The following is a 21,186-nucleotide window of genomic DNA, read 5'->3' as shown; positions in this document are numbered from 1 at the left end:
CATCAAATACACAATCCAACAACTCCAAAACGCTTTCGTGGACAAGTTATGACCTGCACATTCACCACGCTATGAGATAATAACGGAAGAGTTGTTTTAGAGGCAAATGCAGAGACTGCTTGCCAAAAAACTGCCCCTGACAGGATCAGTGGTTTTGCATGAATTTACCTTGAAAACAACTGCGTCTCGTAACGTCCCGTTATTATGTCATGGTGTGGTGAATGTGCAGGTCACAACTTGTCCACAAAAGTGTTCTGGAGTTGTTGGATTGTGTATTTGATGAGAGAAACCAAGAAATCCCATGAGCCTCCATAGCGTAGCTCTCAGCAGCTCGCGGCTCTGCTCCGCCGTTCTAAAAATAGCTTGCACCGACAATGGCAGTGGGCCAATTTGCCAAAATGTTGAACTATCCCTTTAATTGACAGGACAGCTGAGATAGACATGGAAATGGGGAGACAAAGAGAGGGGGAATGGCATGCAGCAAAGGGCTGCCGGAGGAATCGAACAGGGGCCGCTGCAGTGAGGACCAATGAGCTATACCACGCCCCAGCAACACAACAACATTAACATTCATCTGGAGTCATATCTCTGTTCACTCTGTGACTCTAAGTCCAGTATTAACTCTCTTTTAGCTCTGTTTTGCTCTCCACTGACGCCTGAGGGGAAACATTTGACTCTTTGACTACATTCATCAGGTAGTTGTTAGTTACCTGTGTGTGTGTGTGTGTGTGTGTGTCTGTCGCTGTTGACTGTTGGGTCCAAAACACAATGCTGATGAGAGCCGTGTGACTGAACCACAGCAGCGGTCGCAGGCCGGAAAGTCAAAACAATGAGCTGACAGACGCTGGAACGATCAGTGCAGCTGAGAGAAGCTGCACAGTTGGGTCTATAATGACTGTATGTGGCCTGTTCGCTACAAGTGGCCTCACTCAGATGTAAACAGTCATGTGATCCAGTGCTCATAGAAAATGTTAATTGGTTAATTTTAGCAGCTTTAAGTATGCTGGGTAAGATTTATAATTAAAGGCCGTGCCTGGGTTTTATGTTTTCCTTCAGAAAAATATTTTTGATTTTAAAACGCATCTTCCATCCATTTGCTGTATCTGCTTGTGCTTATTCAGGTTAATAGATGAGCCCACTACAGCATTTAGTGACTCAGACCAAAAGCCACTGACATGCAAAGAGACAAGCGTCATACTGTTGAGCTTCCAGTTCACCTGACCTGCATGTTTTTGTGCTCTGGGAGAAAACTGGAGCACCCAGAGATAGGATCGGGTCTTGTTGCTGCGCAGTGTTAACACACCGAGCTGCTGTGCTGCCCTGCAATACTGCCATGAAATAATTTGACATTGTCAGGCATGGTTTGCTAAATCAGTCTAAAAAGTAAAGAAAAAAAATCTTTCTCTGTCTTTGCAAATTACTTGCAATCCAAAGCAGTAAGATTTTGGTTTTCCATTCATGATTATTATGCTCCCTTGCTCTTGTAAATAGATATGAACATCCCACCAGTGACTTCTCACACTCTCAGATACAAGGGTTACTATATTTACAAGCAGGAAACAATACAGTACAGATGGTAAACACCACTGGCTGTTTTGTAACATAGAAGCGCTCTGACATGCAGTGTTGATATTTTTGTGCTGAAAGTGTTTTGCGAATGTCACATGTGAACTAGTGACTTGGTCTGGCCTCGACAAGACAAAGCGTTCTTTCTGCACCATAGGAAGAGGAGATGACATCATTCTGTCCATCCCGCTCTTTCTTTGCACGCTGGTTAAAAGGGGAAAAAAAGTCTGTTCGTGCTGAGAAGACTTTTCATTGTATCAGAATAATAAGGGTTTATTCTTGTCCTTAACTTTTAGTACATGTCCTCAGAGGGTTGAAATGTCTTGGTAGATCTGCAGCATAATTTACTGTAGCTTCTGTTAGTGTGAGAAAGTGGACATTTCAAAAGAGGCAGACAGACAAACGCTACTCTTTATATGAAAGATTGTTTGATTTGAAGGTAAAAAATATATATATTTAAACATCTGTCAATATAAACAACTTAATTCAAAGATGAGCAAACTCATTACAATGTAAAACAAAAAAAAAATTAAAACTGAAAGATTACCCCTAACCCCTAAACATCTGGAAACAAATTTTAAACCCACAAACTTTTCTAGACTTCTTATTTACTTTGACGTAATTATCTCAACAAATCATTTTGTGTGTAACAATCTAATCTGTACAGGAAGCCAATAAGATAACATATGTCCCACCATTGTGCAGCTCAGCCTGTGTGACTTTAGAAGAGACACCTCTGACCATATTTGGAGTATGTTTCTGGCCTGGTCATGTTTGGGATGCCATTGCCTATGACACAGTGCCAACAATGTGTCACAGAGGGAACGTGAGGAACACATTTCATTCACCAACTAAATGTTCAACCCAATTTAAGCCATAACAATGCACCACTCCTAAATAACAGTGAATCCACTTTCAAATCCTGGACAATAAAATAGCACAGTAACCCATTTATTCCCATTGATGTGTTACCCTTGTGTCCTGTTGACAAAATACACTTCTATGAGGAAAGTAACTTCCTCATGTATATATATAGTACAGGCCAAAAGTTTGGACACACTCAATGCATTTCCTTTATTTTCATCACTATTTACATTGTAGATTCTCACTGAAATTCCACTAATGAACCCTGACAAGGCACACATGTGAAGTGAAAACCATGTTCAGGTCAGGTTCACCTCTTGAAGCTCATCAAGAGAATGCCAAGAGCAAAAAGCAGTAATCAGAGCGAAGGGTGGCTACTTTGAAGAAACTAGAATTGGAGGGGTCAGATATAGAGGAGGGGGAGCAAGAAGGAGAGGAAGAAGAAAAGAAGAAAGATAAGACAAAGAAGACAAGACATGTTTTTAGTTATTTCACACTTTTTTTGTTAATTCCACATGTGTTCATTCATAGTTTTGGTGCCTTCAGTGAGAATAAAGGAAACACATTGAATGAGAAGGTGTGTCCAAACTTTTGGCCTGTACTATATATATATATATATATATATATATATATATATATATATATATATATATATATATATATATATATATATATATATATATACACACTAAAAAATGTTGGGTTATTTCTGTAACCCAATTTCTGGGTTATTGGTGTTGGGTTAAATTGTTGGGTTATTTTTCCAGGGTGTAACCCATTTTCTGGGTTATAGGGCTATGAATTTAACCCAATTCCTGGGTTGTTCAAGTAATTGGGTTACTTTTCAGTGAGTAACCCATTTTTTGGGTTAAGGGTTGGGTTATTCTGTGACGTAACCGGCCGGTTCATTTGAAAAATGCTGTCTCCACCCACCACCACAGCTACCTGTGGAGATCCGTTATTTACTCTTTTTTTATGTGACGCCGGAGCGCTATCACAACCGGAAAGCTGCTCTGTTGGAGACAAACCCTCACGCTCCATCATATTGCCCCCAGCCAAAGAGACATGGGTTAATTTTATTTGCCCCAGCTTCAGTCGGCAAAGTCTGACTGCTTCAGCTACAAGGGTCCATGCACCGCTGGACTGGACTTTCTCAGGCTGGATCGATACCAACTGTCCGTGGCAAAGCTACAGATAAACTGTAAGTATTTTAAAATGAGTATATTTGTGTTACTTTGGCCTTTAGCGCATGAGCTAGGCTAACGCTAACAGTGGATGTGTGAGGATGAGCTACATGCTGCTGCCGCATGTTAATGCAAAAAAAGAGAAAAGAGTTAACAACGCTAGTAGTTTATCATAGCAGCAGTCATGGATAAGTTTGGAGTCAATTAACGTTAGATGTGGAGATATCCTTCTTCTAAAATAGCCTGTGTTTGATGCTAAATGCGAACAGGGTTCACAACTGATGTTCAATCACAGAATAAGCCACTGACCCCACGGGGGCTCACCTGCCGTGGAGAGTGGGTCAGTGGCTCACAGCCGGTGGTGAAGTACCGTTCATGGCTGGTCCTCTGCTGCCAGCATTATGTGTTGTTGTTGCACTCAGGTTAGCATGTTGTGCTAAAAGAAAACCTGTTTTATGTTCAGCTTTTGTTTGGCAAACAGGCAGTTTTTTGTGTGTATGTCTGGATGTTACTACCTCTGTATTACCAACTAGCATGAGAGACCAGACCAGAGAGTAAACTGTGTGTACTGTAGCCTAATGTTATACTGTTTTGTGTTTTCTAATCAGAGTAAAGTATGTGGAAGCTAGCACATGGAGAGAGACAGTCTGAAGAGGACCCTTGCTCTCTTGGAGGAGCGGCCTCCAGAAGTTCCCAACGGAGGCCAACATCACACATTACTGTAAAAGGTATTTGTTACTCTGTTTATGGAGAAGAGGGAAAATACACCAGGCTAAAAATGTCCTTGGTCCGATATCCATGAAGTAGAGCATGAGTTACCGCAATTTTGTTTTCAACCACTGTCTATTTGAACATACAATTTTGTACCATCCCTTGTACACCTTTTTAACACTACAAAATAATTTCACCTTCTCCACAGCATGGTGCAGCTGGAGAATGCAAGGCAGCCAACTTTGCAGGAATGTGGCATGGCCAGCAAACTGATTTGTCTTCAGCATTATCAACACTAAGCAGTGAGTACATTTGTAAATTGAATCATTAAATAGATAAAATTGAGTTATGACTGATAAAAATCTTCCTCGTTGTTCTTTGTCTGCTTATACAGAGGATCATGCCAGTCCACAGTAAACACCTGATTGAGACCCTGGGAATCTTCCAGCAGAAACAATGACACCACCTGCTCAAGTTACAGTTTCCTGAACATCGCACCATGCTACTGTCCCACCTGTCTTCAGTCAAGTCTGGACCAATGACTCTGACACCAGTCTTGTCAGGGTTAATCACAGGTAAGCAGTGGTTTAGTTGCCAAATGCCAAAAAAATCATTTTTAATAAGTTTATACAGCAGTGTTGAACCAAATGTGGTGACTGTCTGATTGTTTGAGGAGATGCATCTGTATTTAGGTTAGCTTAGCTAGCTCATTGGAGCAACAGATTGCTGAGTTTATCTCTGTGTGGGCATCATGCTAAGATACTGCATCAATCTAACTTTTGCTATGTTTCTGTTTTCTGAATGCAGAGAGGATCATGCCAGTCCAAACACCTGATGAACAACAGGAGTCTCATGCAGAGTTGGTGACTGCAAATCCTTGAAGTTCCAGTTTCCCAGAACACCGTGTTAAGCACCCTACAGCCAAGACTGCGCTATTGACTCATTACTCTTGATCAACCAAGGGCAAGTGGCTAATTTTATTATGATGTTAATTTTCTTTCACCATGGATTATCCTTCATATATGGACACATGCTGTTTTTTCAAGATCTCAACACTGTGTACTGGACAAGGTATTGGAGCAGTCCTGTTTTTCACATAATGTGTAAATGCAAAAAGAGTTTATTTCAGTTTATCAATGATGTTCTACTCTGGTTCACAATGGTCTTAGTTTGTGATATCATTTAAGGAGTTGCTGCCTGTTAAATCTATACTGACAAACTGTAATTCCTCATGTGTTGTACCATATTTGTTATGGTGAAATTCTGGCAACCACGGCTGTTGGTAAGTTACTGTAAAGTTGAACTTTGCAATAAAATTCTGTGCTGTGCTATATCATACTGTTTTACCTGTTTTTTCACTGAGAAACACTGTAATTATGTTAAAAGTGTATATTATTATTATTATTATTTTTTTTTTTTACAAGCGTTTACTTTTAATAGGTTTATATTAAAACATAAGATAATCAATCGAGGAAGTTTCCTTTCTCTTTTAAAGAGGTACTAATGATAAGTAATTGTACTTGAAGGACCACTTAACCACTTTTCAATCTACGTCTGCAGGGAGCGCTCCAAACTTGTTAACCAGTGACACCACTGCCATTTATTTCTGTGACAGTGGTGTCACTTGGTAGAAAAGTTTGGAGCACTCTCTGTAGTTTTTAACAACCCAACATTTGGGTTAAAAAAAATAACCCAACATTAACCCAAATGTTGGGTTGAATAAGGACCAACCCAACATTTGGGTTATTTTAACCCAACAGGTTGAGTTATTTTTTTTGACCCAACTTTTGGGTTGAATTATTTAACCCAAGAGTTGGGTTATGTTAACTACAACATTGGGTTATTTTTAACCCAACTATTGGGTTGAGCAAGCACTTATTACACGACCCAATAGTTGGGTTAAAAATAACCCAATGTTGTAGTTAACATAACCCAACTCTTGGGTTAAATAATTCAACCCAAAAGTTGGGTTAAAAAAAATAACTCAACCTGTTGGGTTAAAATAACCCAAATGTTGGGTTGGTCCTTATTCAACCCAACATTTGGGTTAAAATTGGGTTATTTTTAACCCAACTGTTTTTAGTGTGTATATATATATATTAATCTTTCTCTAGCTTTAATTTGCTGTTTTTCTTTAATCTGGTTCATGCTGTGTTCAGCATCCTCCTACTTTTTAACCAAATAACATACAATCAGTTTGTCACCATGACTCAATAAAGCTAATGTTGCACAAATTGTGTGCCAATCAAACTGACTGTTCTGTAATTAACAAGGACATGAGACCTAAGATGTTTTTCCAAGAGTGGGTTGTGCTCTCAAGGCCCTCTACTGGTCAAATCTATGCACTGCAGGCTATTGCCATTTTTCTAGGACTGTGCTTGTTATACAACATACTATATATATATTCTAAATGAACAAGGAGGAGATATTTAGAGGGGGGCTCATTGTATCCTGAAGCCATCCATGTGAAAGGGCACATGTAAAGCTGCTGATGAGATATATACAGTGTAGTTAATACCACCAAATAATCAGATGTGACACAGGTAGTAACAAGCTACAAGTGGATATCTTTAACTGGCCTGTTACTTTTGCACTTCAGACCGACATAAATACAACAAACTGTTTATACCGAGGTGCCTTTGTCATCAGATAAGCTAAATGCCAAAACTGTAGACGCTTCCCCTTGAAAACACAAAAACCACAGGACAGTTTCTAAGAAAAAATACTATTTATTAAATGTCTTCTAAAGAGAAAATAATCCTATTAGAAGTGAAATGCATAATCTCCTCAATTATGATCAGGCTTCTCCCTTCAATACAAACAAAACATGACACATCCCAACATACAAACATTCAAAATGAATCCACCAGGTTACATTCTCGGGTTTATACGGCATCACTTTGAATATAATGCAATTATTCATATAAATTACAAATAAAAAAAATGTCAGTCAAATGTTTGATGCTACAACACTACCACAAATTTTCTTTGTTTTGATCATTTTACAAAAGAAGTTGTAGTTGTAACTTGTGCATGTAGAGTATTTTCACATATCAAAGTTTTAAACAAGTAGAAAACAAAAGGTTCAGTCATGAGTGGAGATGCGGCCATGTAACAATCAGTCAGGCCACAAACAATATAGAAAACTGTTGGTCAGGTATAATATACATGTATAACAGTGCTAAGAGCACACACACACAAAATGTTGTTCTTAAGAGCAACCTGTAGTTATTATGAAGGTCTGGTTTAAAAAGTTATGAAAATGAAAATATAATGAATGGCTCAAATAAAATGTAACTATGGCCCTGTTCAGACTTGGCATTAACATGTGTCTCCAGTGATCCGATCATGAGTGCTCACTTCGATGCATCTCACTTTCTCGTGTTATATACAAAGAAACAGGTACATACTGTTGTTTTCAGCCAGTCTGATACACAAATATTTATGGTTCATGATGAAATTGTGCTCGGTCTAATTAGACTGTCAGCGGAAGTCAGTGGACTAGGTGGCCCTTCAATGTGGCCAGGACACGTTTGCATTCTCAGTGCTGGAAAAATCTGAGCACATGTGGTCCAGACCAACTCTGAGGGACTGGATCTTGGTTCCTGAATCTCTGAATGAATCTGAATGAGTACTTAGACCTGACTACTTGTAATCAGATCACCTGAGACAGATGTTAATATGAGGTCTGAACTGGGCCTATGCTTCTGTATAGTATACTGTAGTATTGCTCAGTCTTGAAGTAAGTTGGACGGAAATAAGACACAACATTGTAGTTGTAACACACCAGTAGCTAGCTACCATAAACATATATGCATATAAATGTTAACAAATTTGATATGAGTGTATCAGACACACATTTCTAAGCAGCATGCAATGATCAAAAAGTAAGTATGCAGATTTTTCTCAACTAAAATTCTTCATATATAATAATAGAAGGATTTATACCGATGGTCTCAAAAGACTGCAATTACCATAAAAAAAGTTACATTAATAAATAGGAACCCATCACCCATTAATTTCTGCTTAAAAATTAAGCATGTAAGGCCTAATATAAAAAATAAACATGCAGTATGAGAAATGATCTTGATATTATGGCTCAAAGAACTATTTTTTAACACAAAAACATTGTTCAGTCAAAGGAGTTTAAGTTCTCATGCTCTGTAATTAAAGCCATTTGGCTCAAGGCAGCCCAAGTTAGTAATGCTTAAACGGCAACAATTATTTAGGTTTACTGTAGAGCAGCCAGAGATTTAGGAGCAGAAACAATTTAAGCCTTCTACTAGAGCTTTTTCACAGCTGACATTTTGAAATGTGATAGCATGAAATGCATATGTAACAACAACAAGGCAGCATGTCATGTAACTGAGCCCATTTCAGCTTTTTGACCTGTATTTCCTGCTGTCACAAGTAAAAGGTCTGCTGTGAATGTGAACCTATTAGTTAACCTATAGTTAACCAATATCAATAACTAATTCCTATATATCATATTGAAATTGAATATCACCTAATATAATCATTCTTTCATGTATTGTTATTGCTTTTTAGTCATCCTTGAGTTTTTCTACCCAAGGTTCATTAATTGTCCACTGAAGGACTGATGTAAAACTGTATGTTGTCCCAGATACTCATAAAAAGTATGTTGTATTTCTGACTCACTTTCAGTAATATTAACGGCAAGTGTTAGATGAGGATGGCCGCGGACATCTAGCATTATTAAATGTAACTCAATTTCACTCATGTTCACTTTGTCCTCTAAGAATGAGCACCAGAATTTAGACCAAACTTTAAAAAAGTGAATCTGTTTGTATTATTTTTGTCAAGGGAAAATAAAAGCTTAATTACATCCAAGTCCTTAAGAGGGGGTAACTACTTGTCTACGTCTTGTAAAAATCTGTTGCTGTAATTTTGAATAAATTATAGTAGCACTAAAATATAATATTTTTATTATTATATTATTCTTGTGAACAGATCCAGTGTTTACTTTATATCATATTACTCATTGAATGTCATTTTGAATAAAACATCACTACTCGTCGCTCACTGCCTTCAGTTAAAGGAATCAACAGTATCGACTTGCAAACCTACACTGGTGCTCTGTTATCTGGCTTATAAATCCTCTGCTCAGGTAAAGTAAGTGACAACACCTGTGTGTGTAAGGACTGTAGGCGGTCCAGGTATCCACAGGATGAAGCACACAAAATGCACACTGTCCATATGTTCCAGGCTCTTCATAAAACAGCATGTTTTATGCTGCAAAATATCACACAGGCAAATAATAAGGCATATGCATAAATAAACGAAAGTCTAACAGCTGGATGTTTTAGCAACTTATTTTAAATACCAGGAATATTTGTGGCTGACTTCGTTATTTCAACTAAGCCGCTCATTCCTTGAAAGAAAAATAAAACTTTTTGTTCTTTGAAAGCTGCTCAGACAACATTGGTAATAGTATAAAGAAATAAGGAAGGATATGCAAAAATGTGCAAATATGTACCAGCTAAGGAGGTTGCCATTTGAATCTAATTTTAATCATGTAAACTAATCCAAGCAATGTGCATTTTGTGTGCCTACTTTGTGCTCGTCTGCACTCAGAGGCCTGGCATACTGTGGAAAACACATCATAAAATATTTTTGGTCACAGCTTTCTGTTTGAAATCTCAACTCTGTGGCTTACCAATGTCCACAGTAACATTCACATACAGAGGCAGTCTCTCCACCGACAGAGTCTTATAGGAGCAGCTGTTCAGTCCATCCTTTCTCCATACCTGTGGTGTTCGTCCTAACAACCTCATCCTGAGTGGAAAAAAAAAAAGGTTCACGGTGAAGATTCAAATTACAGCACAAATCAAAATCCACACATTTATTTGACTTTAAAATATGCTGATGCAGCCGTGTATTTACAGACCTGTCCTTGTTTATTTCATTGCCACTATCCCGTTTATGAAACACCATGGTGTAGCGAGCTACATCAGCCGGCGGCCGCACAATTTTCATTTTCTGCAGCTCAACCCTGCGGGACACGGAAACAAGCACCAGAGAATGAGTGAAGGATTATGCACCACCACCAGTCTACCAATCGTCTTAAACACTGTCTACACTTGTGTCCATCTTACTGTACCTGATGCGAAGGTCGTCATCTTCACCCCCCCAACCCCAGTAAATGTTTGAGAATCCGTTCACTTGAAGAAACTGCTCTTTGGTCATGGCTGTGACTCCTCCAAAGTAGCCTTTGTAACGCAGCCTGAGAGTTGAAGACCAGACGGAAAAAATGGTTTAGTATAAAGATGATATCAAAGTTAAATCATGCCTGAGCAGCCAGAGTCCATTAACGTCACATTGTTTAACTGCTGACTCAACCGACAGGAATTCAGTCTCATTTACTCATATACTCACTTGTATCCTGTTGCATTGCGGCCCACTACCAAGTGTTTGGGCTGCTTGTCGCAGACGTATAAATTGTGATCGTTCTCTGGGACCAGGTCCACATCATGGAAGATGAAACACTCCCAGCTGTAGTCCTTCAGAGCCTCCAGATACCCAACGTTTAGTAACTTGGCACGGTTAAAGGTTGCACTGCCAGCCTGTAAAAAACAGAAAACAGAATAAAATCACCATCTGATATAGTCCTTTATGAACAGCAGTACAGTACAGAACAGCTGCAGCTCAGAGAAATTATATAATTCCTGCCAATTGAATCTGAAGTAATTTAATGATTCTATTTTCAAAGCACCATGAAACCAGACGACCACACAGAAAATAAAACATAACTAGATATTGTACACAACTAAGTCAAAAAATAAATAAATACATTTATTTATTTGCTTTTATGTGTCTCTTTTAAACAAACTTGTTCTCATGTAATCCTGCATTTACCTGCTCTGTGGTTTGCCGATTGATAATAATCATTTGCCGTTGGATTACTAAGAACATTTTTCAGTAGGCAAATGATTTTCCTTTAGCATGTGAACAAGTTTTTTCCTGACTTGTTTCCTTGTGCATCACTTGTTGCATCATTGGAAGTCGATGTCACCAGTAGCAACACACCCATATGAGAACAGCTGCCTGACAGATAGGTCGATTATTTAGAGGAAAAAAACTTTCTGTTGGCAGAGCCACACCTTAACTTTCACTCAGCTCCCTTTTCTTTCACAATTTCAGGCTTCATAACAGTTACCATTCTACCAGCATATACACTGTAGCCATGTTGGTCTTTGCACCAGTCTGACTGTTTGTTTATTCTGTCAAGCACATGAGCAGCCAGGCTGAGCCTCTTTCTGCCTTTCTCCTCCTTCCTGTCCAGATGGTCACCACCCTGAGGCTCGCTCTCCCTGAGCTTCCCACCTCTTAAAAATAAGATTTCCCTTCTTTTCTCATAGTTTTCTCTGTAATCAATTATTATATTAATTATTAAGAATGTGGCCTTGACCTAGAACGTCTCTGATATTAGTATCTGTTTGACTAAAGCTAAAACAACCGCTAATATCTGTAATGATTATGGATTCAACTCCTGACATGATCATTTGATTTCATATGTGCTTAATGCGGAGTAGTACCTGCTGGATGACATAAATAGCGTAATGTAGTTGCTGCCTCTGCAGAAAGGGGTGCAGGTGGTGCAGGAGGTAGAGGAGGTGTCTCTCTCTGTTGCGATGAGGGATGAGGATCGCTACGCTCTGCCTCGCTTCACAGTCTTTGGGCTCATACTCGCCATCAGTCACTCCTTTGTTCTCGCTCTCCACATCCTTCAGTTTCAGAGAGGACTCAAAGGACAGCTTCACTGCTCCCTCTGTAGAAATTGAATTAACAGATATAAACAGAAATCTGAGTCTTATGTGATCGTTGTGCTATTTGTGATTCAATACACAGTAAGCAGATAAAGTCCGGAGCAAAACACATTTAAATGGGGCTTTGCTGAATACACAATTTGAAACATTCTTCGCAACTGTGTAATTTCAAACTATTTCTTTTGCTTTGTTGTTGAGCCCATTCAGAACAGACAACGTGCCGCAGCTGCAAATCCAATTTGCAAGTATTAAGCAAGTAATAAATCAAACTCTTTATCACAGAAAACAACAGTCACGATGAAACGGCATTTTTTTGACAGGTTTGCCAGTTTTAATTACAATTATTTTCTAACCTTTAAATGTTGTTCAATCATTTACAATCATGAGTGGCACAATGTCCCAGCAACGATTTTGAGAAACTGACCTCTTCGCTTTATTAACTGACGTGACTTCACAGGTTAATGATTCAAATAAACCTCTCTGTGTATTGGTGTAACACACCATAACACTCTGCATGTTAGTGCACTTACGTAGCAGTGGTGACTCCTGAGGGCATTCGCCTTTTGGTGGTGGAGTATCTAAGCGAGCAGGTGCTGCAGTCCAAGAGTTGAGTTTATCCCTCAGGCTGTCGTCTTTGACTGAAGTTTGGGTTGTTGCGGAGGACACCTGAACGGATTTCACTGTTTCACCTGAAAACGTAGCTATCCAAGCCAGCAACGAGAGCGAGAGGAGGAGCACGAAAAAATACTTCCCCCTTCGCAAAACCTTGCACACAGGCGAACAGAAGCCCATTGCTGCTTGACTTTGCTAATGTGAAACAGTGAAAAATGAAAACTATAGACACTGTTGAGCTATAGTTAAGATATTTCCTCCATGTGGGACATTTCAGCAAATATACTGACAGCCACAGACACAATGACCAGTCATCCCATGGCGATGAAACATGATGCTGATCTGGACAGTCAATCAATGAAATGATCCCTGTGAAGTAACAAAAACTTATTGGTGGAAATCCATCGCTGAATCCTCCAAATCCAGGTTCAGGTGATGAGGCCAAAAACTGTCGTTCTCTGAGCCCTGTGAATTGATTAACAGAGAGGACGTGTTACAAACCATTGATCTTGATCTGATAAGCCTACTTCCACATTCTCTTGTGCAACTACACCCTGACAGAACAGGTTTAAACAACAACAACAAAGCACCAGATAAGACTTTACCCCAGAAAACAAACAAAGACACAGGGTTAAGTGTCTTTATTTCAACTTTGTCGAGAGACACTCATTCTCTTACACAGCGCTGATAGGACCTTTCTGAAAAGTAATTTTATACTCAGTAACTGTACACCTGTCTTCTTCCGTTCCACTAAACAAAGTGCAGTATCACACACCTGGCTGGTTAGTCTCACTTTTCTCCTCTCTCGTCCTCTATGAAACTAAAACCTTCTCACGTAACTACTATTATCTCACAGGGCTTTCAGCTGATGAAGCTTTTAACTAAGCCTCATGGCTATTAATGTTATCAAAACATCTGTCAATAATCCAAATGAATCAACTTAAATGAAACCACAAAAACAGATCATCTACTATATTCTCCCATGCATGGTAATGACTGATAATCAGTTATCGACCACTAACTAATAGGCCTAAGTTACTAGCAGTTTTTTTTTTAAAGTAGGCTATCGATTAGCTAGTAGTTTCACCACTATCATAATGGCACAAAACTGAGCTTTGAACATCAACAGTGACAAAACATGAAACAAAACTTATGTGAACAGCAGGCTATTACTACTACTACTACTACTACTACTAATAATAATAATAATAATAATAATAATAATAATAATAATAATAATAATAGTCTTAAACTGCTCCCTATCTGAAGGCAGATTAATTGAGAACCGTTATAATCGTTATAATAACCGTTATGATAACACCCGTTACTGTACTCACATTTAACTAGTAACTTAATGGCTGAATGTCTTGGCTGCTTTCTCTACCAAGAAAACGTTTTAATAATAATGTTAAAGCTTTTACATGTCCATATATTTTCCCTCTCTGGTCTCCATCGCCCTGTGCTGCTGCTGCTGATAATACTGTAACGTTATCTGGGGGGACAGTGTCGTGCTAACCTTAGCTAGCGCTCAGCCTCCCTCCGCCGTTGTTGGTGCACACACTCCGGGCAGGACTCGACCTCCTTCCCCTTCCTTCTCCTCCAAACTGTCCTGGCTGTCCGAGCTGTAATTTGCACCGTGAACCAGCTGTTAATGTGCCCATATAAACTCGCTTGTTTTTACCCCATAGACTTCAGATTTTTTTTTACCGAGCTGTTAGCTTGCTGACAAATGCGGAAATAGCGCCGTTAAGTTACTGTAAAGTGCTGCATGAAAAATAAAAAAATTATCAAAAAAATAAGTATGAGCTTTAGCGGGACGCCTATGATGGAGGCTAAACACAGTACAACTTTGATTCAGTGGAAAGCGTGAACTGTCCTCATCACTCAGAGGTGTGGTTTGGCTTACCTCATACAAAAGCAAATTTTACAGCTTGTCAACCCAGCACCAAACGACAACACACCGTCAAGCGACATAAACACACGCGCACATCTGCTGGATGTATTTCAAAGTAAAAGCTTAGACAGTGAACGAAGGCAAAGTCCAATCTAGGCAATACAACGTCTCTGACGAAGGGGAGCAAAAAGTAATAGTAATATGTATTCATAAGAATAAATGTTAAGTATCTGACAACATGTAAAATGATTATGCGTATCTCCCATTTAGCCGTGACCACCGTTCATGGTCGTTTATTTTAAAGCTTTTATTTTGAAGGCGGCAGAAATAAACAGGAAGTCAATGTTATTTTTTAGGATGGCTTGTTTAAGATCAAAAAACATGCAGCATGTGTTGTACGGGTACTTCCGCTTAATAGGTTTCAAAATAATTGTCGCTACTACTCGAACAACCACTGCTAAATATGTCCACGGTGGGGCTAAAATCACCATCATCATCACTGGTGCAGGCCCTTTAAAACTAGGCTATTTGTGTTTTAACATAAGTTGCTCTTTTAAAGAAGAAGTAGAGGAATTTGAAACAAAAACATGGAAAATAATTATTTTTGTGTGTGTTCACTTGTGGTTTTTCATCTGAAAAACTACAGGACAGAGCCCTTGTAGGAAATTGACTCCTCTTCCTCAGCACCGTGGCTGCACTAACACGTTCCCATCACTCAGTACTTCCTTCCTGGTGACTTATTCCAAAATCTTGTCTCACTGTTTACTGCAGTTCAGACTGACATCATGCTGGTCTCTGCTGGACTCCACAGGCTCTGAGGATAAACGTCTTCCTCCTGCAAAACAGAGGAGATGTAGTTGTGCAGCTGCTCCAGCCTGCTCAGGTGGTCAGCCATGATTGTGAATGTCTCAGCATGTCATCTTGTTAAACAATGTGGGAGGTGCTGCAGTCCTCCAATGCCTTTTTACCCAGTTTTTATTTTAAACAGTTTCCTTCATATATGGAGACATTAGGCCCACATTTTGGAAAGATCTTTGATGTGGAATTTGCTACAGATGTTTCCTTGGTTAACTTTCCTTTGTTTCAAATCCTAGGGTGGCGTTGTTGAGCTATAAATGTCCAAGCTTTGGCCAAATTCAAATCCTTCACCTATATTTTTAGAGCATGATCACACAATAGCCTATGGACAAATATAACAAGTAAAAGTTAAATGTTCAAAATTTGAATTTATTTTTCAAACAGAAACATCATCAGCCCCTTTCATACTGTTACAATAGGTTTATTATTTGTATTCTTATATATCACTCAATTCACCTGAAGTCTATTTTACCCAGGAAATACTAAAAGCTTAAAAGCTTCACAGTTACAGTAACAATCGGAGGGGTAGAATAAATAATCTCCTCCTCTTGCCTCCCCATACCTCCTCACTACTGTGAAGACATGTCTGTGTGGTGTGGGCCGATAGTAAGACTGACATTAACATGTGAGATAGGCCTGCACTATTTACAGTTGTTAGATACTTGTGAAAAGCAAACAAAGACACTTCTCTGAAAAAACACTAAAAATGTCCTGCAGACCTCTACCAACCAGCGTGTTCATTGTTTTCTTCAGCTGGTATGGATTTTACAGTGTTATGTTGAGGGGATTGCACTTCCATTTCTTTTGTAGTCTTGTGATTGACCACAGTAGGACGTAATCACCAAGTATGGAACATTTAGTCGACATCCAGTAATTGTGTATTTACAGCGTGACTCATGCTTCCTGTGGTCTCGCTCACCCGACTGAAGAGCATGTGCTGTCCACTGGTTCAGTGCTGTTCTGTGCCACCAGCCAGGTCTTTGTGCTGGACACAGAGTGACTGTACCTCCACAGTCAATTAGTCAGTGACGCTCAGCTCCTCAAAGGAAAAAAACTCAACAACTAAGAGATGTGATATTTTTAATTGTACAAAATGTTCTCTTCTTATCAGCAGGCTTAGTTTACATACTGTAGGTGATTCACAGGGTTCAGGTACATTACAGTCTATAGCAGGAGTGATGTTGTTCTCTAGTGAAACATCTTTATGACAAAATATATTAAGAAAACAGGGAGATGAATAAGTCTACATGTAAATACATTTAAAAATAAAGTCCAAAACACACTGTATTAATGGGAGTGATAAAGCTAAAATTGGACACATCATCCACTCCATAAGCTATCACATCAGAGAACTCCTCCTCGACTCCTCGAAGCTCAAGGACAGAGTAACTGTTCCGCTGCCAAAGCTCACCCTTGGCCTGTGCTTTCCTGAAGTTGTGTCACAGTCATTGCCGTTGGTCTTGAGGCTGATAGATGAGGATGGAGTCGAGGCAGAGGATCCACCGATGCTGCTGGACTTTTTCCTTGAAGCTGAGCTATGTTTTAGTGTAGCTTTGGCGGCCACTTTGAAAGCGTGCGCTGCAGTGCTGCATCTGACCTCCTCAATGGTGTTCCTGGACGGTTTGAAGAGGATGATGTAGACCTTGTTGAAGAAGATACAGGCCAGCATACCAAAACTGGATGCCAGTATAGCAATGACCTCCACAGCTGAAACAAACTTGCCATAAGTACTAAAGTAGGCAGGGATAAAAGAGATCCAAACAATAAAGAATATTAACATACTAAAGGTGATGAACTTAGCTTCTGTGAAGTTTTCTGGAAGCTTCCGTGATTTAAATGCAAAGAAGAAACATATAGCTGCCAGGAGGCATGTATAGCCAATAAGAAACCCAAGAGCCATCACAGAGCCCTCGTTACAGGTGATAAAAATGATCTCATCTATGTCGTGATTCTTGTAACTGGAAGGAGGGGCATTGTAAAGCCAAACCACGCATATCATGACTTGGACAAAAGTGCACAGAAACACCAAGAGAAACTGCAGGTTCAATCCCCACCATTTACGATGGAGACTTGTCGGGATCTTGGCTTCAAATACTAAAAGTACTCTGTTCGTTTTCACGAGGATGCAGGAGATACACAGAACAAAACTGATCCCAAAGGCAGGTTGACGTAGACGGCACGTCCAGTCCTGCGGCTCGCCGATGAAGATGAGAGAGCTGGAGAAGCAACAGATGAGTGAGAACAGGAGGACGTAGGACAGTTCTCGGTTTGTGGCCTTCACTATTGGGGTGTTGCGGAATCTGACAAAGACTGCCATCACGAAGGCTGTCAAGACAACACCCACCACTGCACATATGGCCAAAGCTATGCCGAAAGGTTCTGTCCAGGAGAGAAACTCAATTTCCTTCAGGAAGCAGAACGTGTGGTTCCCGTTGGACCAGGAGTTATTTGGACACTTGGTGCAAACACTGGCATCTGTGTAAATAATAATAATGAAAAAAAAAATAGTGTATTAAAACTGTAATAGCAGCAGGGTGCAACATAACATGGAGTGAGAGTGTTAATGTTTGATTTTTTTTATTTACCTCGATGATTACTGTACTCTCCATCTGAGCACTCGGTGCATTCAAAGCAGCACGTTGGCATGCTGTCTATGATCCCCTTTCTTGTGCCAGGGTCACAGTCCTCACTGCAGTTAGAGAACGGCACCTGTAGGATGTGAAATGACAAAAAGCAGAAAAGTGATTTAAATGGAAGTAATGTACAATTTAAAGCTTCACATAACTTGTAGCGATGAACCCAAAGTGTCAACTTTGTAATTTCATCGAGCGCCACAAAGAGTTTTAGCATTTTGAATTTCAATGTTTTGGTTTAAAATCCCTCAAATATATGGTTAGGTTCATTATCATTTCCCTTAATGGTCTTTTTGGTGGTGATTAAACATAGCTGTATGCAACCTGCCCAAACAAAGCTAGCAAGTAGCTAATGAACACATGGGAGCATTTAGCATCTAAAAGGCCAGATAATTTCTCTCAGGAGTTGGTGGAAAAGAAATAGGGCTATAAAGAGAGTGAATATTGGACTTTCAATCACCAGGTGGACACAAACACGACCCCAGTTGATTGGTAATGTTGTTCCATTCCTGTCAGATTTGTAACTGATTGCAAACATGCTCACCAGAACAATTTCATAAGGCGGTGATATTTCACTGCTGTGTTTGCTGCTTGTTCTACAGCCCCAAGTAGCCAGAAAAATCTGTTGATGGAACCGAAAGGCTAAGACAACCTCAGGCCTTTGTACTATGATAATCTTAGCTGTAAGATGCTTTCCCGGAAAAAAGGGGAGTCATGGAAACAAACAAAAAAGTATGTTAGTTTTATCTGCTGCTTTCAATGTTTTCCTTCCTTGCTATGATTACCTGCTGACTGTTCTAAGGATATCAGACCAGGAGAGTGAAAAAACACACTCTAAATAACAGGAAACACAGGAATGCACACTGACGAGAACACCCGCAACAAACCAGTGTGACTGACCTCTGAGCTGTAGCCGTTCCACAGGATCTTTGTCTTGTCAATGAACAGTTTGGCTCCTCTTTTAGCATGCATGTTGTAGTATCCAACCTCTTCAAACACCACAGAGCCATCTTCAGCAGACCTGTGCCAGTTGATTATGGTGTAGTTGGCTGACAAATCTGCGTTCTCATCAAAGTGCATCTTTACCCCCATACTGGTGGTGTAGTTCAGATGTCTGAGCTGCTTCAGGACCTGAGAGGTGGAATAACACATTTGAATGATTGGCCTATGAAGAAATTAGGTATAAAATTGCTTTCATATAGGAAATGCAGTATTTTACCTGCCATGCTTCCATTTTCTTTATATCAGCACAGGAATTATTGGCAAAAAGTCCATGTCCAGGTGTACAGGTGAGTATGTCCTGCAGGGCCTGTGCAATGGAATACACTGCAACATACACATTGTAGGATATTCGAAAGTGGGTGTAGTCCAGGTATGGCGTCTCCACATTTGTGATGTCTTCCTCACCAGTACACAAAGGCCTGAAGCTAGTGCTGTCACTTTCTTGCAGTCTCGGGCTGTCTTCCAAATAACAATTGAAGGTTTCCTCCCAAAACTCCCGGACAAATTCATTGTGGCTGTCTTTCTTTGGTTGGACCTGTTGTAAGAACTCTTTGAAGCCAGGTATCCTCCCTGCCTTCAGAGCAAAGCCAATGGTCCCTGCCACAACATCAAGATACTCTGGCTTAGCGATAAGGGAGGAGCCTGACCACGCTTCGCTGGCTAACCAAATACGATCTGTGATGTTCCTTCTGACCATCTCTTTGATCAAAGGCTCAATATCTGGTCCGCTGGCAAATACGACAATCACTTTGGCGGTGGAGTTCTCAATCCTGTCGGCCAGAGCTTGGATTTCATGATCCTGAAAGTACTGAGAAATAAGTTCATTTAGGTGAATGCAGATGTCTCGCTCTTCCATTTCCTTCTCAAACTTCTCGACCCCTGGGCGTCCATAGTCGTCATCAGAGGCCACAGCGATGACCCAGTTCCACTCAAAGTGCTCGATGATGTCAGCCATGGCTGTGGCCTGGTACTCATCTGTAGGAATGGTTCTCATGAAGGACTTGTACTGATTCTTGTTGCTCAATAAACGGCTAGATGAGGCGTAGCTGATCTGAAACAGGAAGGACAGAGTTAATTTATCAGGTTTTCATTGTGTCTCGTTCATTGGTGTTAATTAATCTTTGGTCAACTCCAAGGTTTTGTTTCATTGTGTTGATGATAAATCATCCAGGAAGTGTAATGTTCTAGTTAATTGAATGCAAACATAATTTCTGTCCACTGGCAGAGATGCTGTTTAGTCACTTACCTGAGGAATATAAAAAAGACCCAGTAGGTTTGCAACTGCTGTGGAGACAGCAGATCCAGCGGCTCCTACTACTGCAATGGTTGATGGGATGTGATCAGTGCAGTTACAGAATTCATCTAAATTCAGGGAGTCAATCTTATTTTGGGCCACGAAACTAAGAGTGGCTTCCAGGGCTTTCGACACGGTGTTGCACGTGTCAAATATCCTGTAGCCCAGAGTTATGTTGGGCAGGAGAGTGCTGCTGTTGTTAATCTCGTCAATTGCAAAAATCATGGCCTGAAGCCAACGGAAACCGCGGAAATTGAACCTGCAAAAAAATGACATGGCATGAATTCAAAAGAGCTGAACACAGTCATATTTTTCTGTCAACACACAAACCAGACTCAAATATTACCTGACACATTGTGTAGATTCTGGCCGGGCAGCAAGATCCTGGTCTTTGGATGAAATACCGAAGTGGATGGGAAAAAGGCCTCCGAGTAAAATATCACCAGTCATCTGTGCTCGTTGATGTGGCCCATAACTTGAAATGACATAACTGGATCCCAAGAGTATCAGATAATACAGAACCAGCTTCATTTTTCTTTTTTTCAAATGGGTAGAAATATTTTTCACAACTTCTCAGAGTGAAGATATTCTCAGTATTATCTTGTCCCACCAATCTGCCTGATGCACTGTTTTGTGTAAGTCATGTTTGCACTGATAACAATGACTACCTGTCGAAAGAAATGAAAAAAACAAACATGTTATGACATTTAATCAAAATGGCCACAATCACATCAAAAGGGCATTTAATTATAACATTAAACAATTTTAATTTGGTTAACAA

At 39.9% G+C, this 21,186-nt stretch overlaps 2 protein-coding genes across 2 annotated transcripts; both read right to left on the bottom strand.

The window, feature by feature from the left end:
• Positions 1-8,062: 8,062 nt before the first annotated feature.
• b4galt4 (UDP-Gal:betaGlcNAc beta 1,4- galactosyltransferase, polypeptide 4) lies at positions 8,063-14,669 on the bottom strand. Its single transcript, XM_083986735.1, has 8 exons — positions 14,631-14,669; positions 14,241-14,346; positions 12,643-13,189; positions 11,882-12,114; positions 10,722-10,909; positions 10,447-10,569; positions 10,234-10,338; positions 8,063-10,121 (listed from the first exon to the last, which is right to left on the bottom strand). The coding sequence occupies exons 3-8, from the start codon at positions 12,902-12,904 to the stop codon at positions 9,986-9,988; spliced, it is 1,047 nt and encodes a 348-aa protein (XP_083842861.1). The 5' UTR covers positions 12,905-13,189; positions 14,241-14,346; positions 14,631-14,669; the 3' UTR covers positions 8,063-9,985.
• A 2,146-nt stretch (positions 14,670-16,815) lies between these two features.
• On the bottom strand, positions 16,816-20,936 carry casr (calcium-sensing receptor; the record flags this gene model as incomplete). The annotated part of the gene is made up of 6 exons (XM_083986731.1): positions 16,816-17,951; positions 18,062-18,185; positions 19,010-19,240; positions 19,329-20,162; positions 20,358-20,664; positions 20,752-20,936. The coding sequence occupies 6 exons, from the start codon at positions 20,934-20,936 to the stop codon at positions 16,816-16,818; spliced, it is 2,817 nt and encodes a 938-aa protein (XP_083842857.1).
• Between the last annotated feature and the right edge of the window lie 250 nt (positions 20,937-21,186).

This window comes from Trachurus trachurus, assembly GCF_905171665.1.
Source record: "Trachurus trachurus genome assembly, chromosome: 14".
Lineage (NCBI taxonomy): Eukaryota > Metazoa > Chordata > Actinopteri > Carangiformes > Carangidae > Trachurus > Trachurus trachurus.
The sequence above is the reverse complement of the archived record's forward strand: the minus strand, read 5'-3'. Positions and strand labels throughout refer to the sequence as shown.